This window comes from Rhinolophus sinicus, chromosome 1 (assembly GCF_057876585.1).
Source record: "Rhinolophus sinicus isolate RSI-liver-muscle chromosome 1, RSI-T2T, whole genome shotgun sequence".
Classification (NCBI taxonomy): domain Eukaryota; kingdom Metazoa; phylum Chordata; class Mammalia; order Chiroptera; family Rhinolophidae; genus Rhinolophus; species Rhinolophus sinicus.
This window is the reverse complement of record NC_142501.1, coordinates 24860484-24888176: the sequence shown is the minus strand read 5'-3', so window position 1 is coordinate 24888176 and position 27693 is coordinate 24860484. Positions and strand designations below refer to the sequence as shown.

Genomic DNA, 27693 nt, shown 5'->3' with positions numbered 1-27693 from the left:
TTTTACTTTTTCAAGGTAAACTTTGGTAGTGAGGAATTTAAACAAATTTTTTCTTTCTGGCTCATGACAGGTCACATAGCAAATTAATTGCAAAGCTGGGGCTAGAACCTAATTTCAAGAGTTCCAGAGTTCTTTCCACAAACCAGTAGAGACGGTGAGCACTTCACTCTAGGAGAGCCCTGGGGTGCAATTGCCTGATGCTTTCCTTTTTAGACTCAAGAGGAGTGAGAGAAGAGGACAGCAAGGATGCCCCAGACAGGAAAATCTGAGGTTTTCTTTCCTTCCTTTCGTCTTTGTTACTTCACTCTCATCAGTATTTATTGGCTACATGGTGAATGAGGAGGGAAAGAAGGGACTGGAAGAGAGGAAGGGAGGAAAGTCTCTTTCTTTCTATCAGGCATTTGTTGTCTTGGTAGCTTTCTTCCAGGTTGTCTGTCCTTTTCAGGGAGGTAGATTTCCCTTCCCCTTCTCAGCCTCAATCTTCACTATTCTATTTCTGTAACAGAAACGATCAAATGTAATGCATTACCCATAAATTTTGACCTGGCTTGTGTGGGATCCCCGAGAGCCCTGGTTACCCTTTGCCTAGGGCCTGGAGATGGATAAATGGTGGTGAGACTAAGGAGAGGGCACATTCTACTGTTCAGTTATGCATTTTGTTCACTAAATAAAGGGATGCCCCGTGCATGTTCTGGGAGCCAACTCAAGGCACTCCTGGGGGTTAAGCATTTGGGATGACTTAAGCTCATTGGAAAAAATAAATCCCCTAGCCAGCGACATAGGGAGGTGGCTGTACCCTGTGGTACAGAGCAAGGAGCCTGGTTGGAGCAGCTGAGGCTGCAGATTCCCTGGCAGTCACTTCCCAACAATGCAATGAGTCAGGGCCTGGAGTGCAAGGAGACGATGTGTGTTGACTCCCTGGGCATGGGGCGGGGAGGACAGGGATGTAGAGCAGGCTGCATTGTGGAGCGGGTTCCCCCAGGCAGACACACCACCGTGTCTCCCTTGGCTCTTGGCTCCTGGCTCCAGGTGGGGAGAGGCAGGGCCAGTCTCTTTCTGGGACGCTGAGTAAAATCCCTTCTGGGCACAGGTCAACTCATGTCTGGGTTGTTCCTATTAGTCTGTCTCTTTTTTTTCAGGAAGAGAACTATGAGAAGGATGGAAAGAGAAAAGAGAGAAATAAGTACAGATAGATATTCTTCTTAATGCCAAAGCTGGGGATTCACAGACCAAGTGTAGAAAGCAAGGCCATTGTTCTGAAAGGTGGGTGGTACAGGGCTAGAATAACCGTGGCCGTGGGTTTAAGAGTCAGAGCCAGGAGACAGGGTGAGAGGGTTCCAGTGGATGCTCAACACCAACTTGCAGACCAAACCCCTCACTTCTGTGAGGTCTAATGACCTGTTCACCCTCTGTGTTTCATGGAAACATGCTGTAGCTCAGGGAAAAAACAGAGGTGAAGGGCCTGTGGAAGGAGAACATCATTGGGATATAAGGGGAAGGATTATTGATTGGCTTAAGGTCAAATCATTGTTGCTGGCTGGAGGAAAAAATGCCTTGCTGGGGGACAGAAGCTCTGGATTGTGATCCTAGATCAGGTAAGGGAGTAAAGCAGCTTTTCTCAGACTGCCATGGGACTGGATAGTTTGCTACCATAGAGCTTCCATGATCAATTGAATCTATGAGGGTTGGATTAAACAGAGATACTACAGATCTCCTCGGAGCCTCTAATATGTACCAGCATATTAAATTTCCTAAAAGAGAGAGAGACTGTGTGTGTAGAACATCTGTGAGTACCTGGAAAATCCAGTTTTCTAAAGAACACAGTGTAGGGAATGCAGAAAAAAATTAAAAAATAATAAGGTTGGAATTATTCAGCCTGGATTAAAATCCCAGCTCAGCCACTTACTGGTGCACTAGTGTAACTCTGGTCAAGTAACTAACTTTCTCGAGTCTTAATTTCCTCATGTAAAATATGAGACTAATAATTCTTATCTCATAAAGTTCTTGTGAGGAATAAATAAGATCAGTTTTGTAAAGAATCCTGAAAAGTGCCAGTAACATAGTAAGCACACAGTAAATGACGGATGGATGGATGGATGGATGGATGGATGGATGGATGGATGGATGGATAGATGGATGGGTAAGTGGGTGGGTGGATGAATGGGTGGGTGGGTGGATGGATGGGTAGATGGATAGAACAATCAGTCTTGGACCAATACTTCATTTGTTCTGGGACACACCTACACCACCAAGCATGAGTTTGTGTGTATATGTGTGTTTGTGTAAATGTGCACACATAAACACCCAACCACGTGCATATGTGTATGCAAGCACTCACGCATGACTTTTCCTGAATCTCTTCCAAAGACGTGAAAGTTCGGAGCCCCTCCCCCATGCTTCCACAGCAACTACTTCACTGCACTGTAACTGTTACCTCTGTCTCTCGCACGATACAGAAGGTCCGGAGCACAAAGGCCACAGCATTGTCCCTTGAACACAGTAGATGCCTATAAAATCATTGTCAGTGCCTTTTCTCAATTGTCTGGGCAGGTAGGGCTACCTCACCAGGGGCACCAGTTTATTAGTGTATCTTAACCCCTCTTGAGTGTCAAAAATAAATCCTCTGAACTCAGCACTGACAGAGAAACTAGAAGGGCTGATGACAAGGTTTGTGTATGGAGAGTGGGATGAGATGTGTTCTGGGAGCTACAGCAGTGCAATGGGCTCCGCCATCAGCATCGCAGGGTATGAGTTTACACTCTCCAGGTCCTTCCCTTCCTCGCCACATTGCATGGTGGGTAGCCACACACAGCCATTGCTGTGGGTCTGAGCTGGATTTGTGCTATCGATTCAGTCCATGCTCGCATGCTGGGACCTGCACACGCTTAGTCCACTCAGTAGCCCTCTGTGTGCACAGCCTCGTCCCAGGCCCTATGGGGCGACAGTGACAAAGGAGAAAGCTGGGCAGAGACTACCTGCCCTTTCAACCACAGAGCAACTATCCTCTCCCTTCCTCCTCCATATGGATTTTTCTTCCTCTCTTTGGCTCCACTGGCGGCTCTGTGCTGGGGCCTGGTGAGTTGAGGACCATGGCCAGGTGAAGCTGAGCCTACCTGCCGAGGACACTGACGTTTGCCACTATCCTACGACTCTGTCCAGGATGTCCTCAGTGTAAAAGGACAGAGCCAGCTCCTGGTCACAGAGAGTACTGACCCCAAAGAAAAGGCATGCATGGCTGGGTAGGATCTCATCTCACCTCTAGTCCACATGAGTTACTGTATGTTCTCCTGCAGCCTGAAGGGCGATGCCTCTCTTGACTGGTGACCCCAGATTTCAAGATCTAAGAAGCACTTCTAGATGTCTTACCCAGCTTTCCTTGTTGGGGTCCCTTCCCATTCATTCTGGCCTTTGTTTTTAATGACCAGGAAGAGCAACTAACCACTATTCTCTATTAGTGAACAAAATCTGAAACCAAACCCACCAACAAACATTGCATGCTCAGGGAGCCAGTGTGCCCAAATACCATGATGAGAGTTAATTGCAGTGTCTTTTTGCCAGTTTACTGTTGTTGCAAATTGCTGAAAATTGTTTTTCCTAGTTAAAAACAAACACTGTGTTGGATGTATATTTTCTAACTGTGGTATAACAGTGCCAGCTCTGTCCTTGGGTGGAGGCCAGAAGTGATTGATGTTGTTAACAAAACAATGAACAGTGACCTTGCTCTTCTGACCAGAACACATGGATGTTGGCAAGATTCATTATTTATTCATGTGCACAGGAAATCTTTCAAGGGGCACCATGTTTAAATAAGTGTTACCAACATGTTTCCAAAGGTCATTTTTTTTCACGCTCCAAAACCTGTTGCCTCTGTTTTTGATGGAGGGCAGTGACCGTCTCCTAATACAGTGCCTGCTGCGGGGCTCTGTGCACAGTGGGGGAATTTTAAAGCCCAATAAATTCAGAAAACTCAAGATAACTGCATAAATTAAGTAAGATAATCAGACACTGTCTGACACGTTAAACAAATCGTTTGAAAATCAAACTGTGCTTTGGCTGCTGGCCTCTCAAGCACGATCGGTGACAGGCCAATGACTCACTTTCAGCTCTTGCCCTTCGTACTCCACGAGCTGCTCCAAGACAGTGCAGGGGACGTGAAATGTATCCCCAGACTCCGCTGGTCAGTGCCTGCTCTAGTCCCGCAAGCAGCTTGTGGGCGGGGAATATGAGGGGAAGGGGCACGGAGGGGAGACTGTTGGTCATGGGCTGGGCCAGCAGTGCAGCTTGTGGACCCTGTGCATGAGAACATCATCTCCAAGCTTGTTTCTGCCTCTGAGCGTCTCTCCGAGAACCTGTTCACGGAGGGACAACCACAGGAATATAAGCCCTGGAGCCAAAACAGCAAGGGAGGACTGAGTCTTGAAGAACGGTATTTCCCCAGTCAGGCCTGGGAAGCATTTTTAAACCGATTCTTTCATCCCCAAGATTCTAATTTAAAAGATCTGGAGCAGGGCCAGAAAGCAGCATATTCTGAAGAGCCATCTACGTGATTCCAGTGACTAGCTAATGTGGGAGTCATGCCATTGCCCCGGGTGTCCCATTCCAACCTCACCCTTGCACGGTGGCAATCTGTCTTCTCTGTGGCCTGAGCATCTACTGGGGGCTGAACCACCGGCTCTTCTTTTCTGTCTCCAGGGCTGAAGACCTACTTCCCAGCACCCCCACCCCCAGCACAATAAGGTGTAGGTACACACCCCTTAGAGTGTCATCATCGGATATAGGGAATATATCCAGGCAGGAATGCAGAGTCACTAGTTTTCTTCCATATTTGTTTAGTAGGAAAAAAATTAGAACTATGAGTATTGGCCTGAAGAAAGCAAGAGGGTGTTTTATGAAGAACTTCAGGTTTGTAAACAAATCAGTTCTACAAATCTACAGATCGGTTCTCCATCTATGGGCTAGAACCGAAGGAAAAGGCCCCAGTTGAAGCTGGAGGCTTGTAGGTTAGTCTAAGAAATGATGTGTGATCTAAAGGCAGAAGACACACTAGCAGGAGCTAAGTGTGATTGCAGGACCTCTGTCACAAAGTCTTGGTGACGAACCAAATCAGAGCTGGGTATCACTCAAGCTAAAAGTCTTCCCTGTATTATTTTCCATGCGAAAAGCTGCCCTTATTAGCACATGCCGATGGGACATGCACTTGACTATTTTTCTTAAGGTGCTGAAAAGTTACCTTGAACCTTTGTCATTTCCCCCTTAGGTTTTGCACTGGTGTGTAACCTGAGATGGTGGCACAAAATTGTTTTGTAGGGTCTTCCTGAGTGGAGCTAGATTTGACCCACCAGAGACCAAATACTCACTCCCAATCTCCTGAGCATTGATCTACCAAATGAGCGAGGCTGTTGTTTCCCGAGTCACACATGCAGATGAATTCCTCGGGCCAGGCTGATGGCAGCACTGGAGATCCAGTGGCTGCCTGCCATCATGGAACTTACGTTTTCCTAAAGGAGACAGAGAGGAGATAAACACCAGTAAATAAACAGATAACTTCAGATAGTGCTAAGTGTTGCGACAGAAACTAATGATGGACTGGGACACTGGGAAAGACCACATTGGAGGTGACACTACAGCTGAGAACAGAAGGGGGAGCAGAGGGCTTAGCTGGGTAAAGAGAGAGGAGAGGAATCTTACAAAGGTCTTGAGGCGGAAACCAGCTTGGTGTGTTCAGTGAACAGGAAAGAAGCCAGTGTTGCCAAAATGGAGTAAGCGAGGGATCCAATGGTTGGAAATGAAGTTTGAAAGAAGCCAGAGCACCAATCATGTTAAGTCCTGGAGACCATGGCACAGGGCTTAGGATGTATTCTAAGTCCATGGCCATTTGGCTTAAGGTCTTATGTGATGTTCTAGATAAGGTTGGATATTTAGGACTCGTATATGGTACTAGTGGAGGGTGCTGATGGCTTCAGCCCAGCCTCCTCCTTTCACAGGCAAGGAGGCCTGGAGAGAGAATGACGTGCCTGCACCAGCTTCTCAGACCTTGTTAGGAGCAGCCCATCTAAGACTCATTGCAGCATTACCACAATGTAGAAGAGTCTCCCCTTAAGAGGGTGAGTGGGGAGGGGCTGCCTGCGACCTGAATCCAGGCAGGGCACACAACACAACAGTTGGAGTTGGAGTAAGGGAAGGACAGAAGCTCAGCCTGGTACTGGAACACAGCAAGGCCGAGGCAGCCAGCTGGGAAATCAAGGAAGCGAAGCAGTGAGATGTCTGGGGAGCCAGAGGGAGCCGAGTGAGCAGGCTGGACCTCAGGATGGGAGGAAGCGAGCCAGAGTCTGTTTTTCTGTGTCTGCAAGGAAAACCGAGCAGTGGGAGGATTAAAGAATGTTTTCCATTCCAGCCACAAATTACACTGCATTGTGCCCTGGCTTCAGGCATGCCTACAGACTTAGGTGCTGTGGCATGTGACTGCCTCGTGCCCCTTTGCCACATTCTCCTCCTCGACTGACGTCTGTCCCTAAGAGTCTTTCTCTATCTCTAGATGGTTCTGGGAGTCAGTCATGGGCAAGTCCATGGGGCTGAGGGTTAGGACCTGGAGGCTCAGCCTGAGAGGCTGTGTGTCCTTGGGCTTGGGGACCAAGACCCTTTTGAGGGCTGACATGAGGGCGATAGGAGCTGTGGGGGTCGCAAGCTCGGGGAAGGGAGGGATGTGCAGTCCAGTGTTTCTGGTTAAGCCATGAAGGCTTCCTGGAGGAGGAGCTGTTTTAAGACAGGGAATTGACGAGAGAGAGAGAGAGAGAGAAAGAGAGAGAGACAGAGACAGAGAGACAGAGAGAGACAGAGAGAGACAGAGAGAGAGAAAATGGTGAAGCTGGTAGGATCTCTGTTCCTAATGTAAGTATTGTTTGTGAGAGGTCCTGAAGGTGAGAGAACATTGAGCAGCTGTGTCTGAGGGGAGAGTGGGACCAGAATGGCAGAACAAGGTTGCATTGGGTGATTGTGTGGCTTTGGAGCAGGAAGAATGGCCCCTGCGTCTGTGCTGTAGGAAGCATTGCCCAAATTGAACTTGGGGTTTCCTTGTCACTTTGACAAGGGAACTTTACCCAAAGTGCCCCAGTTAGGGCTAGGGTCTCCGGTGGATGAAACAATAATGATGAGGATAATGACATCAGGTACCAAGTATTCACTTCTAACTATACACCGGGCACAGTTCCATACATGTTCCCACGTGCTACCTTATTTTATCTTCACAGCAGCAATCTTGTAGAGTTGGCACTATTTTTAATCTCATTTTTATGGACGAGAAAATTGAGGTGTACAGAAGTTGGTAAGATGCTTGAAATTACACAGTCAATAAATACACCAGCTGGGAATCCACCCCAGGCAGCTGCCTCGAGACTGGACTACACTGCAAGGTTCCTGGGGCACCACTGGCTCTCCCAGCCAGGCTGGTGAGACGCTTAGCACTAGCAAGGAAGATGAAAAAGATGATGAGGAGAAGGAAAGAAAGAAGATTAATGAGCAAAGAATGTTTTTTTTTCTCGAATGCAACTTTTTGGCCCCATTTCAAATTGCTGGCCCCAGCCCTGAGACCGACTGTGTTTTTCTTCTTTGTTTTATTCAACATATATGGGGGGGGGGGGTAGCTCCAGAAATTCACAACATAGCATAACTCCTATCATTTTGTGGCTTTAATTTATTTAGTGGAAGTGACCTGAATTTCATCTCTGCCCTCTAACACAGGCCACTCTATGAGTGGCTGAATTTATGACACTGGCTGCCTCAATTATAATCTCCATCCGAAACTGTGTCAAAATGTCTGCCACACCCAGGGTAATTGGTGCACATAATGGGACAGCTTATGAAAACGCATTAAGCTCATGAACCCTGAGACCTGTAGCCACAGAAGGCCAGACTGTCACCCCTCACCTTCTCCCAGAGCCTTGAGTCCCTGGGTTTTCCTGGATTTTCACCTCTGACAATGTCCCAAGGACCTTCCAATGGAAAAGAATCTTGTATTTCTTCTCACTGTCTCTCTGTTCATAGTGTTTTGCCCCTTCTCAACCCACTGTCATCCAAGTCTTCTATTTATTTATGTCTCCTCCAATCTGCTGTGTCAAATCATGACAGATAGAGGCATCGAGCACAGGGGCCTTGGGAGTGGTGCTTCGTCAATGTTGAGAGTGTGTATTCTTGACAATGACACTGGAACAAACAACTACTATATGACCCTTACTCAAGCACAATTGAACCTGGATTACGAATTTTCTTTAGTCTTTTCCCTGACCCCCGTTTTAAGTCAGTCTCCCAGTCCTGCTCTTCCGTGGGGTCCCTGTCTGGGACCAGCTCCCCTCTGTCATGGAATTTTACCCCCCTGGTTTACCCAAGTCATTATGATTTCCCTGAGAAACCCCATCCAGGCACTGTCAACCCTCCTCATCCCTGGTTCTCCATGCTGTTGCCCCTAACCGGAGGAGGGGTTGTTGGGTTCAGTCACCTCCAGGTTGATAGGAGGCCTTCATCTGCTCTAATGGTTGGACCCATTGTCTCGGGAAATCAAGTCAAAGTGTCCTGGAGAAAGGGGTGAGGAACTGCCAATCTGATTCCCACCTACCACTGGCCTCATGTGTTCTAACAGAGTCTAGGCCATGTCCTGCTTGCCTCCTGGCACAGAGAGATCCAGGTGAGGCTGCTTAAGTGTCACCAAGATTGTTTTCAGGGTTGAGGTACGTGAACCTGGTAGGAGACACATGATTACATAAACATTTATTGAGCTTATACTGTGTACCTGACACTGTGCTTAGACACCAGATACAAGGAGATGAATAAAACATGGTGTCTGCTCTCCTGGAGCTGACAGTCCATGAGGAGGAAAGTCAAGAAAATCGACAGTTACAGCAGGAGGTAATGAGGCTGGAGATGTGCAGGACCTGACCTATGTCATTGGCTTTGCAGTAGAAAGTGCAGGAGTGGCAAACTGGGAGAATGTGTAAGGAGAGAGACTCTACAGGGCTTGAGGCTGATTGGGGTACGTGTGTGGGAGGAAGTAACCCAAGTGAATCTCTGTTTAAGGCTTTGCCTGCTCCAAGGGTTGTGGTTCAGTTCACTGAGTTAGGTATTATAAAAAAAGAAGAAAACAGTTTAAGGAGCAAGATGATTCCTTCTTCTGGGACATTTTGAGCTTGGGACATTGCAATGGAGATGTCCACTAAGCAGCTGGACCAATGAGTTTGGAGCTCAGCTGAGAGATCTGAGCTGGTGATAAAGATTTAGGAGTCCTTAGCAGTTGGGTGGTTAGTAAAGCTATGATTTTATCCAGAAAGAGGGATTGCATGGGGAGTACTCATATTAAATGGCTTCAAGAAACTGCATCTTAAGAAAGCAAACTGTGTAGAAAAAGGAACCCTCATACACTGTTGGTGGGAATGCAGACTGGTGCAGCCGTTATGGAAGGCGGTGTGGAGGTTCCTCAAAAAATTACGAATAGAATTGCCATATGACCCAGCAATCCCTCTCCTGGGTATCTTCCCAAAAAATCTGAAAACATTTAGAGATAAAGACACGTGTGCTCCAATGTTCATTGCAGCTTTGTTTATGGTGGCCAAGACATGGAAACAACCAAAATGTCCTTCGATAGATGAATGGATGAAGAAGTTGTGGTATATATACACAATGGAATACTATTTGGCGGTAAGAAAAGATGACATAGGAACATTTGTGACAACATGGATGGATCTTGAGAGTGTAATGCTGAGCGAAATAAGTCAGACAGAAAAAGCAGAGAACCATGTGATTTCACTGATATGTGGTATATAAACCAAAAGCAACAAAAGAACAAGACAAACAAATGAGAAACAGAAACTCATAGACACAGACAATGGTTTGGTGGTTGCCAGAGGGTAAGGAGGGTGGGGGGTGGGAGGTGGGAGATGAGGGTAAGGGGGATCGAATATATGGTGATGGAAGGAGAACTAACTCTGGGTGATGAACACACAATGGGATTTATAGATGATGTAATACAGAATTGTACACCTGAAATCTATGTAATTTTACTAACAATTGTCACCCCAATAAATTTAATAAAATAAAATTTAAAAAAAAAAAAAAGAAAGCAAACTGTAGAAGCTCTTTCCTCTCACCTACCATCTATTTTCTCATCATCTGCAGTCTTGGTTTTGCTCGCACCATTCCTTTGAAACTTTCTCACAGGTTGCAGATAACTTTAATGGCAAATTCAAATGGATGCTTTGTTGCTATTAACTCGTGTGAAGAAAACCTGTGTCCACGTCTTGAAACTTCCCTCCCTGGGCCTATGTCATTGGCTTTGAACATTGGCATAGAACAGCACCATGCTGTTCTATGCTGTGGTTACTCTTTGGTCCACTTATTTTTCATATGAGAGCCCTGGAGAGGCAGCATCTTATGGGAAAATGTTAAGTGCAAGACTGGACTCAAACGCATTGATTCCAGAGCTGCTACTTATTAGCTTGTGACCAAGTTTCTTAACCTTCCGGAGCTGACTTTCCCTAGCTATAAGATGGGGGTAATAATAATAACTTCAAGCGTTATTGCAAGAATTAGATGGGAGATAGCTAAAGCACTTAGCCGATTGTCGGTAACGTCATAAGCAATTTAAAAATAGTAGCTCTTATTGTTCAATGTATTTATAGGTAAATGGCAATACCCAACAGAAAACAACTGGTTTAAGAGAGTAGTTACCAAAATGTGGTCCCCTGGCCAGCAGCATCACTAACACCAGCACCAGCATTACCTGGAAACTTGTTTGGAATGCGAATTCTCAGGCTCACCCCAGACCTACTGAGAATGGGGTCCAGAAATTTGTTCTTACAAGTCCTGTAGGTGATTTTGAAGATGCATGGTAAAGTATGAAATCACTAGTTTAAGATAAGGAAGAACGAAGTCTTTGGGGGGGAGGGGAGCGTCCAAAGGATAGGTAGAGACTGGCAGTCATTAGAAGGGTAGGGGCATCTCTCCAAATGAGACAGGAAGGTCAGGTGATTTAACCTTCTTCTCTGCCTAAAACATTGCTGCTGTCTGCAAGCACTCCATGCTCTGGTTACTCTAAATCACTTGATAGTGCTATACGTTATTATAGCTCAGTGCTTTTGAACATGACACAGGCTTTCATCCATCTTTTCATCCTAGGAAACTCTTAGCATCCTTTAGTAATGGAAAAATGTCCCCTCATCTTTGAAATCTTCCCTTTTTCCCTTAGGCAGGTAGTCACTCCCTCCTCCCTGTTCTCATCACATGTGTCACATCATAATTTATGTCCCTATTTTTCAATTTCTCCTAGTAGTTAGGGCATTTATTAAGGGCAAAGAATGTGATCTCTTCTGCATATCCCCAGTGCCTCGTACAAGCACAATGCTGGGTACACATTTGATGTTCAATTAATGCTTCTTGTATAGAAACAGAAGTAGTTAAGAACTCACAGTTATACAGAACTTATAATTTTCCAAGTAATGTCACATATGTGGTGTACTCATTGAGTGTTCAGTAGGGCAGGTTTGCTAGTCACCCCATTAGAGATGAGGATATAAGGGCACAGAAAAGTTAGATAGTATGCTGAAGCTTGCTCAGCTAATAAAGAAGTAGACAGGGAATGAAGCCCTAGTCTTGTATTTCCAAATCCATTGTGTTTTCCTCTCTCTGACACTTCCCCTAATATATTTGCAGGAAAATAGGCTCAATGTATGAACATTCTAACAGAAAGCAGTCTGACCCTATCTGTTCTTGACCCACTTGTTCTTAGCGGGAGGTGGTGAGGCAGATGTTGATGACGAGCTACTGGTGACGATGGCAGTGCTCAGCTTCCTGTCCCCATTGACTGCCACAGCCTACTTCTTATGATCCCAAATCCAGTTGTGCACCAGGCATCATATTCACTGACCACTAGGCATTTATCGCTTTCATTCTTCTTTTTCACGTGTTGTCCTCTGCATTGGTTTAACTCTGGTATGACTGAGCACCTCGTCGCTACAGCCCCACTTTAGGTAAATCCGAAATATGAAAGTCTGAATTAAAAACTTAGGGGAGACTGTAGACACTGCCCCCTTAAAGAGGTGGAGTATAATTCCTCACTCCTTAAATGCGGGTTGTACACGGTGACTTCTTTCTAAAGAATGAAGTTTGGAAAGGGACAAAAAAGTAACTTTGTAGTAGGGAAACCTGACGAATACCACGTCCGCTGAGTGATCAAGGTCGATATCATCAGTGATAGGCCATAAGCCTGTACCCTTGCTATGATGGGATGGAAATGGCACTTTACCTCTGTCGTCTTTCTCCCCAAAGCCTAAAACTTCAGACAAGCCCATATGGAGGAACATTCTACAATATGCTTGACTAGTACCCCTCAAAACTGTCAAGGTCATCAAAAACAAGGAAAGTCTGAGAAACTATCACAGTCTAGAGGAGCTTAAGGAGACATGATGACTAAATATAATGTTTTAGATAGGATCTTGGAACAGAAAAAGGCCAATAGGTAAAAACTAAGACAATCCAAATAAAGTATGAACTTTAGTTAATAATGTACAATATTGCAATATTATTTCATTTTTTGTGAAAAATGTACCCATACCATGTAACAGGGCAAACTGGGTGTGAAGCGTGTGTGTGTGTGTGTGTGTGTGTGTGTGTGTGTGTGTACATGGAAAAACTTCAAAGATAATGTAGAGAATATAAATCTAGAACTATTCTAAAATATAAAGTTAAAGAGAAGAAAGAAAGTAGAGGAAGGGATTCTCATTTGTTACTAGTGAAAATGCAAAATGGCACAACCATTTTGGAAAACAGTCTGGCAGTCGCTTATAAAATCAATCATACATGACTCAGCGGTTCTACTATGTACTTGGTATTTACCAAGTGAAATGAAAACCTGTGATCACACCAAAACCAGTACACAAAAACAGCTTTATTCAGAAGTGCCAAAAACTGGAAGCAATCTAAACATCCCTCAGTTAGGGAAGGGGTAAATTGACTATGGCACATCCATGCAATGAAATACTACTCAGCAATCACAAGAAACAAACTCCTGAGACATGCAACATGGATGAATCTCAAATGCACTGTGCTAAGTAGAAGAAGTCAAACTCAAAAGGCTCCATACTCTATGAATCCACTTATATGACATTTTGGAAAAGGCAAAGCTAAAGGGACAGACAACAGATGCTACCAGGATCTGGGGATTGAGGGAGGAGACAGACCACAAAGGGACAGGGGCGGATGTTGGGGTGATGGAATTATCCTATATCTTGATTATGGTTGTGGTTAAAAGACAGTATATGTTTATCAAAACTCATAGAACTGACACTAATAAAGGTGAATTTTACTATATGTAAATTATACCTTGATTTAAAACAAGTAGGAAAATATACAACTTGGGTGATTGGCCATTTTTCAAAATTGCTCTCCAAGGGATTTGTTTAACTAGTATTCTCACTTATTGCATTTTCAGTGATTGTGTTTCCAACTGTTCAGTTTGCCAAAAGGGCACTTCTGTGGCTTTGCGTGACTGTCATGGGGCCACTTGCTATTGGGGCCTTGGAAGTGGGAGCCGTCATCCAGGGACAGAAACAGGACAGCAGAGACAAAGAAATAAACACAGATGACAGCTAGGCCCCTATCTTAGCCATGGTGACGTTCTCTAAGTGGTTCCCAATCACTTGCTTTTGATATAATCATGAAGCTGATTATGCCTTACTTTTGTATGAGGCCTTATAATTTACAAAGCACTCTCACAGGCATTCGCTCATGTGATCCACACCGTACCTCTGATGTAGGGGGGACAAGTTATGTCATCTCCATTTTTAAAAGGAGAGAGAGGGGCTGAGAGTTCTTACTTACCTTTGTGTACTGGTATGGCCCTCTCCTGAGGTTGGCTAATTAATATAAAAAACACTTGGTAATTTGGTATGATAGATATTATTTTACATATTTTACAAATACGGAATATCATAACTTTACAAGGAGGGAACTGAGGTCCTGGGAATTTCCCAAGGTCACTTGACTAGTAAGTATTAGAGCCAAGGGTTAAACTCGGATGTTCTGGTTCCAAAGCTACTTCTCTTTCTATTATCTCAAAGGCTGGTTTTGTGATTATTACGCATAGTGTAGTTAAATTAATGGCATTTTGCGCTGAATCTTCACATTTTTTAATGTGCCAGTGAGTGGAGAGTTTTAATTAGCTTCTGTTATCAGAGCCAGTTTTTATAAGTCAAGTTTACTCACTGTCGTCTTTACTAGTAACTTTGGGAGCTTGAAAGGCAGTCTGTAATGTTTGTGTTTCTCTCAGCTTCTTGCATTTGGATAGTGTCTCAGTGTGTGAGAACTGTATATGTCAGATGCTGTGGCTTCCAGAAAAAAGGGCTCATTAATATGAATGTGAGAGGGGGTGATTTGTCAACAAACACTAGAACATCTATATCAAAATGAGTATTTTTCTTTGAGATAGTCACTTTGAGAGGACATCCAAGTCAGTTGCATTTTTATGCAAGCTAGTAATGCCACCTTCCCTGCCAGGGTAAGGTCTGAAATCCTTTCCTCTGTTTCTGTGGTGGTCTCTCAGCTCCTCTGGGCAAGGCTGAGCCTTCTCCTCACTGTGTCCTCTGGACCCGACACAGAGCCTGGCCCTCCAAGGGGCTCACAGTGTGTTTGTTGAGTGGAACTGAACCAGACCTCATTCTCCAGGACAGAGATGTCACTGCAGGGGAGAGGCATGTCCAAAGTCATCCCTCTTGGCCCCTGGCCTGAAGAAAGTGGACGGCCGCTTGGCAGGAAACCTTAAATAAAACCATCGAGTTGCCTGACTCCTCTCACAGGTTTATTAGTCATCCTTTACAACTGTACTTATTTATTTGAGCCCATTTCATCTTGGGCCATATTTTCTGTTCCTCTGCTCACACTTCCCTTTCCCCCATTTCCTCCGGGACTGTCCAACTCCGCCCTGAGGGCCACTCTGAACCTGGTCTCACCCTTACCGACTGATGTTTCTCTCCCCTTCCCCTTATCTCAGGGACCAAGCACAGGTTTTTCTACCGCTCCCTGCTCTGTTCCTCACTCTGGAAGCCCCCTTAGGGAGGAACTGGTAATATAGAATCCATGAACTGAGTTCTCTGTCTTTTCTACTCACCACTGGTATTTCAGAACATATCTGGTGTGGTGGGTTTGAAGGCAGAACCTCTCACCTCTAGGCCAGAGAGCAGAAAAAGAGCCAAAGGATCTTCAAAACCTTCATTGTAATAAGGGAGGCCTCAGGAAGAGCCCATCACGCACCCCTTTTTTTCTGTTTTCAGAATCCCTATTGAGTGTTGTTATCTACCAGCCCATCGTCAGTTTTCCTTATCAAAATCTTAAAGGAAAATGTCCCTAGTGTGAGTGACACTAAGAATTAACACTGAAGAAAAAAGAAAGAAGTGCTACTCCCTTTAGATGTTGGCCCTAATTTAGAAGAATATGAATTGAGCATTGTTCCAGTCCTAACAGGAATAGATTTATATGCTCTCACTCATTCAGAGTGGTCCCAGCCTGTACCTCGTTCTCACTGTGTGATGGAAAGTCTGCTGGGCTAGACGTCCAGAGACCTGATTCAATCATGAAGCCTGTGAAAAACTGGGTATCGCTTGTTTATATCACCTGTAAATGAAAGTTCTAATTACTAAGTGACTTCAGCCTTAGCACGCATTTCCACCCCCATTTATTAAGTCAGCTCATTGCATGTGCTCAGCTCCAGACATGCAATAAGAGAGACACATCATTCCTTTCCTTAATTCCCTACAGGCTCATGCCCAAGACACCCTTCACCCCCACACTGGCAAGAGCTTCCTAAAGCTTTTTGGCGTGTGGTGTCACTTTTGTCTCAGACTGTGAGCCCTCCAGGGACAGTGGTCATAGCCACTTCCTTCTGTCTCCCCACCGTGCCTGGCACCAAGGTCTGCACCACAGTGGACATACAAAAATTTCTAGAAAGAAGTCTTCCAGGCCAAGAAGGTCCTTAGCCTACAGTACAAGCTTTCAAAGGCTAGATGGCACTGTTGCTAGAGCCAAATCAGGTGTATTCTGAAAGTGGTGAAGAGCAAGAATAATAGAGCAGGGAGCCCTGGAGCCCTCACTGGCTGAGTTTGCTTCCGACACGTTGTAGAAAAGCAGGGCTCCTACTTCCCCAGCTTAGAGCTCTTTACCATTTTTGTGGCATCTTTGGCTGTGATGGTCTTCACAGCGACCTGCCACTGTATCAATTCTAATTTTGTGGAAATGCAGCTCAGAGAAATCAAGTGCCTGGACTAAAACTACATGGCGGTTAATCAGCAGAGACTTTTACTTTCCGTACCTTGTTGCCATCACCCGACCACAGGAGGGTCCGAGAGTATGCTGAGGGAGGACTCTGGCCAGAGACATGGTTGTCCCAGGAGGGTGGCCGGGGTGAACTGGACCTAGTTGGAGGGAAAAAGTAGTATTCTCAGCCCGACTGACTGCAAGGTATCAGCTTAACCTGTACCTTGAAATGTCTGCATTTGTGACCGGGGAAAATACAGTCATTTTGGAGTAATCAAATGGCAACACATACAGGTTCTTTGAAGAACAAAAAATTGTGGGTAATTTGTATACTTATTAAGATCGAAGGTCAATGGTTGATGTTTTATTTAAAGAACGATCTATTTTAGAATGCTGCCCTGTGGTTGAGTTGTTCCTATCATTTGTCCATTGCTTTACCATGTTCACATGCTTCTCATTAAAACAAAACAAACAAAGAAAACCATCCTGTGCGGTGGGCAGGACGGGTGTTGCAACTGTGCCCATTTTTCAATGAAAAAATAGAGGGTCAGAAAAGCTAAGAGACGTGTTCAAGATCACAAGTGGTTGCACTAAAACTTCAGCCCAGTATGAAGCTGAACTCAAATCTTGTCCTCTTTTCACCATAGTTTTTCCAGGCTTTCTAGATATCACAAAATTAGGAGGCCTGTTGTTGATATGGAAGGTAAGGCATCAGAGAGACTAGAAAAATACCTATATAGAGTGATGAATGATTAATGATAGGAACATTTATGCAAAACGGAGAAAATGAATGTCTTTTATTTGTGCCATTTAATTGTCTCTACTCTCCTGTTTCTCCCCAGGATGATGAAGATAAGCTCACCTGGAAAGATCGTTTCCCAGGTTACCTGATGAACTTCACCTCCATCTTGTTCATGGTAATTTCCTTGAGGGAACAGCTGCCTATGACTTATGCATGATAGGTCCTGTTAAATGAATAATGTGGGTATGTTATTCTACACGCTTTGGGGATAATGAGGGGTTAGTAAAGATGAAGCCACAATCCCTTTGTAGAGGGGCAGGATCTTATCTGCTAGTGAGGCCATTGCTGGTATCGGTCACAGGCAGAGGGGAAGGTGATTCCCTCAAACAGAAAACCAGACCTGGGAGAGGTCAGTGAGCTTCAGTGGCTCTAGAAGGGGTTTCTATTTTCTCAGAAAGATGAGGGTAGAAGGAGATTTCTATCTTCCCAGCCTTGACCACAGTTGAAACTTCCAGGGGGTGGGTTGTGAGATGATACCTTTCACATGGGGAAAGACCAAGACCTTGGAAGAAGTAATCAGGTAAGATGGCTACCGAATTGTGGCAGCTTGTTCAGACTGTGGGCTAGCTCTCTCTGACGGTTTCTGGAATAGAACAGAGTCTGGAAGTCATACGAGTCTGCCAGCCTGGGCTTTATAAGCTGATTCTTCAGTTTCCCTGTAGTTGCTTGTTTATTTCTCTGTGTTCTCCCTGAGAGTTTGAGAGGGCCTTTTTGAAGGACCCAGATGGTCTCAGCTGTGTCAGGGAAGGCAAGGGAGGTGCCTCTGATTCATATTTGAATCAGATCAATAAAGTGCTAGCAGGTCATTCTTGGAAGCTAGGATGGATGAGCCAACAGTAACGTAAGATATTTGTAGCACCCCATCTTGCGAAAATACCAAAAGGTGAAACTCAGAGGACTGCCCTCGGGTCACTGAGACATCTGCCCTCTCTTTATGGGTAGACTCCTTCTAGGATTCAAGACTGGAACTTCTGTTTTACAAAGGAGAGTTGTGTTCTTACAGCATTTTAAAGCAGGACTACACATTTGTTGTGGGGTGGGGGAGAGATTGTTTATTCTAACAAAAATGGGACTGAAATTATACTAATTTTCTGGGACCTACTGGCCATACGTAACTCTGATCCTGTCCTGAGATTTTTGCCATTATTATTGCCATCATGACCACTGAGGACGGGAACCATGTCCTCGTCTCAGAAATTTAAAAAGTGAAGGAAGCATCTAATTCAACAACTTGTTTCACAAATGAAGTGCAGGGGTGATGGGTGCCTTGCCAGAACTTAGAAGTCTACATTTGCTTTTTTCTCATTGCTTAACCAGAGCAAGGCATCTAGAACTTACTCAAGCACATGTGGTGAATTGCAGTGTGTTAAGCTGGAATGATATAAAGTTTAATTTAGTGCTTCAAAGCCCCACACAATATGCGTATTGTTGTTGGAGTTCACTCATTCATTCAAGAAGTATTTAATGGGTGCCAACTATGTGCTTGACACTATTTTTAGGCATTGGCGATAGAACAGAAAATAAAACAAATACTCCCTCAAATGGTTTATAGATAAGCGAATGCATATATAAATAAGAAAATAGATAAGCAAAATAGATTTCTGTGTCTGGTAGTGGTAGATTAGGATATTTGTAACATCCCACATTGCCGAAAATAACAACAACAAAAATGGATAAATGTGTTTTTCCATCTTTTTAAAGCCTTGAGGAGCTGACAGAATAATGAGGAATACTAGGCTAAACTCTAAGGGAAAACGGGAACTGCTTTTACCTTGAGGACATTTTCCCATCTAGGCCAAAGGCTTTGGTTTTGGTGGTTTTATGGGCCAAGGAGGATAGAAATCAGGGAACGGCTGGCTCAAAGTGGAGATTGTAACAGGAAGTCCTCACCAAATTAAATTGGAACTCCAAGGGCTACACTCTCAGAATAAAATGAAATGAAACTAAACCCAACCCCTCCCTTCTTACGGGATTGCAAAGAAAATTAGGTTTTCAGTAGAACAGGGAGAAGAAGGGAAACAAAATGCTGTTTCTCAGAAGTGGCCATGGGCAATCCCCATTGTCAATTCAAAGCCAGGTTCATCACATGAGAGGACCAGGGCAGGCCCTAGAACAGTGTGTGGACCGTGAGATCAAGGAGTCAGGGTGGTGTTTATAAAAGAGTGTTTTTCTGTTAAGGAGTTTGGGGAAGCCAGAGTCACCTACTGCAACAAGCTCCAGTATCAAATATTGTCCCTTCCTTCACCCCCTGTGACTGAACCTTGGCAGCAGATGCCAGGGCCAAGGCCATGGGGATGGTTTTAGGGATGTCAGTCTTCCAGATCCGCTGGGGATATTTTTCACGGCATGACAAGAGCCAGGAAATACCACATGCTGTGTCTGTCTTCCCCACCGTGATAGAAGCCAGCATGGACAAAGATATATTTTCTCTTGCTTCTCAAACCCAGTGTATTGAGCAGAAGTTTTTTTTTCCTTTTTGAATGAACCTTCTTTTGGTGTTCTTTTTATATGGGAGGGGATTATCAGAGGCAATGTCCTCCCTCCTGAGCTGGGAGCCTGAGCTTTCCTCCCATGCCCAAGACAGTCATTTACTTACACGTGTATATTGGGAACCAGCCATCAGAACGACTTCTGTGGCTTCCGGCCTCCTAACTGGCTCTTTAAAATGTAGATCCAATCCTGTCACTCCTCTGCTCAAAACTCTCTAAAGTCTTCAGGACTTGTGAGATGTAGAAGCCCACATCCTTATGCCGCAGAGCTGACCTGCCTGTTTTCCACCACCGATCTCCTGCTCCAACTCTCCCCTTGCTCAGGTAGGTCCTTGCTGAAATGTCACCTTCTCACCTAGGCCTTTCCTCACCACCCTGTTTTAAACTGCAACCTTTTCCTATGTCTCTATTCCACTTTATTTGTTTCCATGGTGTTTCCCACACCAGATATACTATGTATTTTACCTATTTATTAGTTTATTGTCTATCTCTTCCCCAGTAGAACATCAACTCCATGATGGCAGATTGTCTGTTTTGTTCACCAGTATATCCATCACCTAAAACAGTGACTGGCACATAGTAGGTGCTCAAGACATATTTTATAAATGACTGAATGGGAAAATAATTAAGCAGATGCCAGAAACAACTTATTCCATCAGTGATAAAGTCATTGGTGTGTGTGTTTTTAAAAATTGTGCTCCTCTCACATACCATGCCCTAGACTAGGCACTCTCCCACTGGTTGCTTCTCCTAGAGCTTGCTTCTGCCTGTGCGTTTCTACTTGCTCCTCCTTAGTCTTTCCTCCACGCCTTTCCCATAGGAAACGGTCCCAAAGCTGCTTCCCTGGAGTTTCCTCTGACTAATCCCCCTGCTCTCTGCTGGGAGCATACCAGAAGCTTGTGAACTGAGGTCTGTGACTCTGTACAGCTGCTACTGGGCTCATCCTTGCTGTATGTGTGCAATGGTTTTCTCAACTTCGCTTCAGAATGCAAGTCGTGCAGGGTAGGGACCAGGCCTGCTCTCCTTCCTGTCTCGCTCTTGTAGTGTCAAAAAGGACTCTGGACTCTAGGCTTCCATCGCAAGTTGGCTATGCCGAGAAGTAAAGCTATAGAATGAAAACACCAGAAGCAACAGGGATCGTGATAATGTGACCAGGTGCTGGGAGGCAGATTGCCTAGAGCTGTGGATCAGCAAATCTGAACCAAACAGGTTCCATACCTGAGGTGCCTCTGGGACATGGCAGGAGGCACAGAATGCAGTACAAGATGAACCTCCACTTTTGGCCTAGTTGGGGGAGACTGGTCACAAACATGAAATATTCCCAGCACAATGGTTTGCACAAAGTGGTCAGAAACAATTTGTTGAAATTAACAAATAAAACAAATAGTGCAGCTAAAGTGGTGAAAAAAGTACTGGATCTAGTGCCAGAAGAGATGCGTTCTAACGTCAGGATGTGATTGCAGAGTTTGCAGGCATAGAGCAGGGTTCAAATCCTGGATACCACAAATGGCATCTACAAAAGTCATGTCTTATGTGATTGTTCAAAGGCTTAGTGCTAGTGATGATATTCATTGAATAATGACATCAAGAGGCTACAAATGGATCAGCTGTAATTGATGATGATATTATCACCACGAGTATCTCAGCTCTGCCTTATACGCTCCAGACCCTGGACCAATCACATTGCTGCTTCTTGGGCTTCAGTTCCTTATACAGAGGGTGTCAAAAAAATGCATACACATTTTAAGAAAGGAAAAAACTATTAAACTTATAATACTCAATACATACTAATAACAAAAGATGAATACAAGTCATGTGTGTACATTTTTTTTTGGCACCCCCGGTGTAGTACATTACAGGCTAGACATGGTTGATCCCTAAATGCTAAAATTCTTTTAATTCCTACTGTGATCCAGGAGACTGGGGTGGTAGCCCATGGCTTATGACCTTGAGTAATTCACTTCACTTTCCTCTCCTGTTTCCTCATCTGCAAAATGGTCATGGGACTGGGTTGGTGCTCTCCAAGCTCTTCCAGTTTGCAAACTGTGAATCTTGAGGTATCTGTGGGAAACACCAAAGGAGAGGTTCAAAATCTGATTTCTGTCATGGGATAGAAAGTTGAGACCAGGGAAGTTAAGGTCGCAAAGAACAGCATCAGAGGGCTGGACGGGGGCATGGTAGAGGTAGGGCTGGGAAGGTCGGGTGGGTGGCAAGGAGGGCTTTTCTAGTGAGGAGAGCAATACCTCTGGAACTTGAATAGAAATCTTGTTTAAGTGCAGATTCTGAGTCAGTAGGTCTAGAGTTGTGCTGGAGATTCTGCATGTTTATGAAACTCCCAGCTGATGGAGCAGGTCCCATGGATCACACTTTGAGTACAAGGGAGAATGTTCTTCCTTCCCCAGTTTAACAGCTGGGCCTCTTGGAGAAGGAGGATAGAAGCTGATTTCCTCCCCACTCGTTTCTCCATGCACCACCCCCAAGACTCCAAAGCAAAGGATGTTTTTGCCATTGTTGTTTTTCCCCCAGTCATTCCCCCAAGTCCAACCCCAAACACACACACACACACACACACACACACACACACACACACACACACACGCTCTTTGATGCCCTGGCCGCCCCCGCCTCATCATTACTTCCATCACTGGCCTTCACTGCAAAAGTGATTTTGGGGGAAAAGAATCTCACACCACGTTTTCCAGGCCTTTACTGTCTGGTAGTGACAATCCCAGAGGAATGGGAAGTGAAAATGTCTACATTGTTGGAGAGTGGTGATGTCATGTCCAGGTTTTCCTACTTACATGGTAGTCATTCCTCCCTAGTCTTGGAGACTGGGGTTTCTACTCTTCCCGCCCCCACCCTGCATCAGAAGAGCCCCCCCCCCCCCCCGCAGAGTGATTTTCCCATCTAACCTCTCCTCCACCCTGACATGCATGCATGTGAGTGCACGCATACCCACATACACACACCGTCCCTCTACCCAGAGAACGCTGCCATCCTCCCTTCCTTAGGGAGGGCTCTTTTTCACACCGTGGCCTATAGAGCCAAGACTATTATTTGTAAAGCACATGGGGATAAACAGCTGAAGCTACCACCAGCACACCCCAGGCTTCAGCACCTCCAGGCACCCCCCAGAGGTCTGAAGACATCCATATCTGGGACACATCTGCACCCCGTTCCCCATTCACCGCCCACTAGAGTGTCATTCTAAATCCTGCTAGTGCCCAGTTTAAATCCTGCTGCTTGTAAAGTACTGCGCAAGCCAGAGCCCCCTCCCCACCCCTCCTTTCTAGGAAGGGGATGTACAGTCCAGGATAGTTTGTTGTTTTCAGAGGGAACCTTCTACCTGCCCGTTTCTCTACCCATGTTTTCCATTGAGCCTCCCACAGCCAGTGCCCACAGAGGAAATGTGATCTGAACAGTCTCCTTTGCAGGAAGAATTCTAAGAAAGAAAACTTTGCTTGACTAAAATGAATTAGAATTTTTCTCTGAGCAGGTTAAACACCAACAGCTCCCTCTCCTCCCTCTGGTGCCTCTAGGAGGCTTACTCAGGGCATGTCTCCTAATATCCTGTGCTTCAAGGAAATTGCCCTTCCTTGGCTGTGATAGCAGAGGAGAGGGAGACGGTCTGAGAGAGTGCCTTATTATTCTCAGGTTCTAGAAAGAGGAAATGGAGGGCTCTTCTAGGTCAAGTGCCTGCTAAATTTTCCTTCCAAACACAGCAGCCAGAGATTTCGGCACCAAACGAGAAATCTGAGTACTCCATTTCGAATTGCCTGGGAGAGAAATTTAGAGCAATACAGCGGTACCTCGGTTTTCGAATGTAATCCGTTCCGGAAGACTGTTGGAGTTCTGAAACGTTCAAAAACAGCCGACAGCTAGGCCTCAGGATTTTGCACTCAGTGGAAGCTGCGTGAGATGTTCAACTTCCGAGGCGTGTTCGAAAACCAAAGCATTTACTTGCGGGTTTACAGTGTTTCTAAACCGAAATGTTCGTCAACGGAGACTTTCAAAAACCGAGGTACCCCTGTATTTTGCTCACGCTGAGGACTGAGAGTCTGAAAATCTCACTCTTGGTTTCTCTCCCTTTTTTCTCCTTTGGGCAACCTTTCTGCACCCACCTCACCAAGCTCTTTCTCAGCCCCTCTCAGCTCAAACACCTTCAATGGCTCACTGTTTCCTTTTATGGAATCCCAGTTTAAATCCTACTGCTCTATAAACTATTCCCTGAGCACCCAGATCAACTTGCTTCTCTGTGCTCAGTCCCTTTAACAACTGTACTCTTCATTTAACATTTAATACATTTTTTGGTATTATTTACTACGGTTAAATAGGAGTTCATCTTATCTCCATAGTAGGTTGAAAGTTCTCCAATGAAAAAATTCACATCCTGTGTGTTGTACACACCATAGTACCCAGCATTTTCATTCTTAGTTCTTTGTGTGTGTTATGGGTCATTTGGAATCTGATTGAAATGAAGTCATTCTCTGGAAAATGCACCTATTCTTGGAATTTGCATGAGTTTAGACCAGGAGTGTCCAAACTGCGGCCCGCGAGCCAACTGTGGCCCACAATCCATTTTTCATTGGCCCGCAGCAAATTCCAAAAATATATTTAGTTTACTTAAATAAACCAGGTGAGGCAATACGTACTTCACCTCGAGTGGGTGGCCCGGCTGTTTGTGTATTTTACCGAATATGGCCCTTGGTGAAAAACGTTGAAAAAAGTTTGGACACCCCTGGTTTAGAGGGTTTGCAGACTCCCTTGGAGTCCACCGATGGACTCCAGATTAATAATACCTGATGTAGCAAATAATCCCGTTGACTGAGTGAATAATAGGTGCTCAGTAATTGTCAGTGGATGTGTGACTCTCCCTGTTTTTCCCCCCTCACAGATTGCCCTGACATTCTCGATTGTCTTTGCGGTCATTGTATATCGTATCACAACGGCAGCTGCTCTCTCTCTCAACAAGGCCACACGCTCCAATGTCCGCGTGACAGTGACAGCTACAGCGGTCATCATCAACCTCGTGGTCATCCTCATCCTCGATGAGATCTATGGCGCCGTGGCCAGCTGGCTCACCAAAATCGGTATTGTGCCACCACCTCTGTATTTGCCCTGTGCCCCCTTGAACATGGTCAATCAGTGTGGTTTTGGTGGTAATGACCCAACAAGAGAAAAGGAATGGGAACAAAATGCTTTGTACAGTGCCTTTTAGTTGGAGAAATGAGGGAGTACAGTGGTTACGTGTAGGCAGAGCCTACCAAGGGCCTCCCCTCAGGTAGAAATCCTTCTAGTAACATCCTCTATCTGTTGTCCTCCAGCGCAAGTCAATTGCCTCACTATCCCCTAAGAATAATCCACGGATCTATTCTTTTTAGCCTAACTCAGAAGCAAGACAGGTTCAATACTTCCTGTTAAAAATTGCAGTGTTTCAGCTCTCCTCATTTTCCCAGCAGTGATTATAATGTTGAGAAAGCCTCTTGATACTTGAGCCCAAGAGGGTCTTATCTATCCCCATATTGTCAGAGGCCCCAGAAAATCCACACATTCCCCATGCACTGAGCAGACTTCAAAGAGGCATATCAGACTTCCCAAGCTTGAAGCCAGTGAGAAAAATGCAGTGGCCTCAATATTCAGACGTGTCATTTGAGCCGCAACCTGCTGTTGCCTGAACACCACTTCTTGGCAATTGTGCTTATTAGGCGGGAAGGGGTGGGGGCTGCTGAGAGCCGAGACCCCTTCCTCATCTGATTTATTTTGAGTGGCCTGGATGCACCCCCTCCCTAGTGGAATCTAGGGATGCAATGCCTCGGCCTCTTACGAAACCTCTGGGAAGTCAAATTAATATATGATGTCTTTAATTCACTGACCAGTTAGAAGCTAGACACTTGATAGGGTAACCCCCTCTTCAAGGGAGACTTCCCTGGAGGATCAGAGAATTCCGGAAAGGTTTCACTAATTCCAGTTACTCTTTCAGTGCCTTTCCGCATCTTGGCCTCTATTCACAGTGGGCATTTACCTTTGGTTTCTATGTGGATATAGGCAATTTAGCATCTAGAGTGGCAGTTCTGCTCTCTTTAGGCATGCACATAATTACAAGTGTTATCTATATTCCTTCCTACACTTCTTGAGACAAGCAGGCAGAGCATTTTACTTCGGTGTATTTAGCGGTAGGCAGGATTCTATGGAAGCACTTAGGAGGACCATCCAACACTCCTGGGAGTTCAGGGGAAGCTTCAGAGGTAGAGACATCTAGCTGGAGAGCTCAAAGATAAGTGGTGGTCAGGCAGGCATGTGCAGAGGGAGGAGGGAGTGGGCCGGAGAAGAAGGTTCCTGGCAGAGGAAACAGAATGAGAAACCTGGCACTAAAAGGGGAGATCAGATCCCTCAGGGTTAGGAAAGGTACACAGAGAAGGGGCATGTGGCTGGGCTTGTACGATGGGTAGGTAGGTAGAACTTTGGTGGGCCTAAAAGCCAGGGAGCTGAAGGAGCAGAGCTCAGCATAGGGAAGAAGGAAAACACGAAGCACTTCCAGGATACCAGAGGAGCCCAATGTGGTGGTTGCTCTAGGGTCTGTGGCATGTCCAGGACAGCATAGTGGGGACCTGGTCCCAGAGTGTTGATGACACCTGTTTTTATGTGGAAGACCTCGAATGCCAGGCTGAGGACTCTGCTTATTTTTATAGACAATTGAACAGTGTTTGCAGGAGTTCAAAGGGGCATCCAATGAAAAGCCCCCATCATCCTGAACCAGCTGAGAAATTAAGTAAAGGCAGATATAGACAAAAGCCAGGATATCGCCTTTAAAGCTGAAAAGGCCACTTTGGAGGAAGCAGCTTAGCAGGAGAGCCAAATAGGTTCCTAACACTGGATTCCAGACAGATTTACCCTCCCAGTGGTGGGCAACAGTGGACAGGGCAGACCTGCCAGTTTTAGGACATGGTGGGCAGGGCACAAACACCTGCTTAGTGCAAGCCCTTTGCTCCCCAAAGGAAGAGCTGAAAAAGTGGGTAGAGGAGGAATGCCAGTGTCACATTCCAGACCGACCAATGAGATACGCTATGCCCCCTTCTGTCACCCAAGAGGAGAAATGCGGGGAGACAAGGCAGGGCTTCGCAACTAATCGCATTCCTTCCACATGAAGGAACAGCAGCGGTGGAAAGAAATGTCGCCTCCACAGCTCCTGACTCAATAGCTCCCACCACCATTGAGGAGTTTCTGAAGAGTGTGATGTGATGGGAGCTGTACGTTTGCAGAATTACTCAGGCCGGGATATAGGATGCCACAGACTAGAGAGAGTCTGGATGATCTAATGTAAAGGAGATTACTGAGTGTGTGGGCAGGAAGTAGGGAAGAAAGGAACAGGGAATCAGTGATGATGTAGAAATGTCTTCTTGCTGTCCATCTGCGTTACTTTATTTCAGTTTTCTTACACAGCTCCAGATAGTGGTAAAGACAGAAGACAAATGGAGTGGTTGACAATCAAAAACTCATTAGCAAGTATTTAGTGAGCACCTCCCATGTACAAGGCTGGGCAAATTCTCTTTGCATTGGGCCATAAAACACTGTCCGTACCATGAAGCTACATGAAGCTGCCGTTTCGAATAGCACTCCCTCCCTCACCCCAAAAGTTAAAGCCCCTCCAGTCTGTTAAACCAATATCCAGTTCTCCATAAAAAAGCCTGTGCCCTGGAAAGGAGATGCAATTCTAGCAAGTACATTTTGTCCTTTGTGATAGCGATACTCATAAAGTATTTTTAAACTAAGAAAATATTGTTATCCTATTTCATCTTCACAAAAACTATGCATATGTGCGGTCAGCAAGGGAAGTATTCTATCTTCATTATACTAAGGTCCAAACTCCGATTCTGCCCCTAAAATACAAATGTCTTTGTGCTATTTTGATGTACGTTTCTTACTGTCTGGACTGAAGTGGTGTCTTGGGTCTCCACTCAGGAACCCTGCAGGCAGTATTGCAGGTTGTTTCTCCTGTCTGTCTTAGACTGGATGTTCCCAGAGGGCTCAGAGGTGCGGCTGGAAGGACCACTGAGTTCTGGAGTCCAGGGGAAAGAACCTGTGAGTTCTAGCCCTGGCTCCTGCTCCCTACCACCT

General features: G+C 45.3%; 1 protein-coding gene across 1 annotated transcript in view; it reads left to right on the top strand.

Moving 5' to 3' along the window:
• The window catches only part of ANO2 (anoctamin 2), a 309076-nt gene that overhangs the window by 220358 nt on the left and 61025 nt on the right, over window positions 1-27693 (top strand). Inside the window, exons 15-16 of the mRNA XM_074326158.2 lie at window positions 17130-17204; window positions 24473-24668. Coding sequence (XP_074182259.2) covers window positions 17130-17204; window positions 24473-24668 — 271 coding nt within the window. The remainder of the gene's footprint in view (window positions 1-17129; window positions 17205-24472; window positions 24669-27693) is intronic.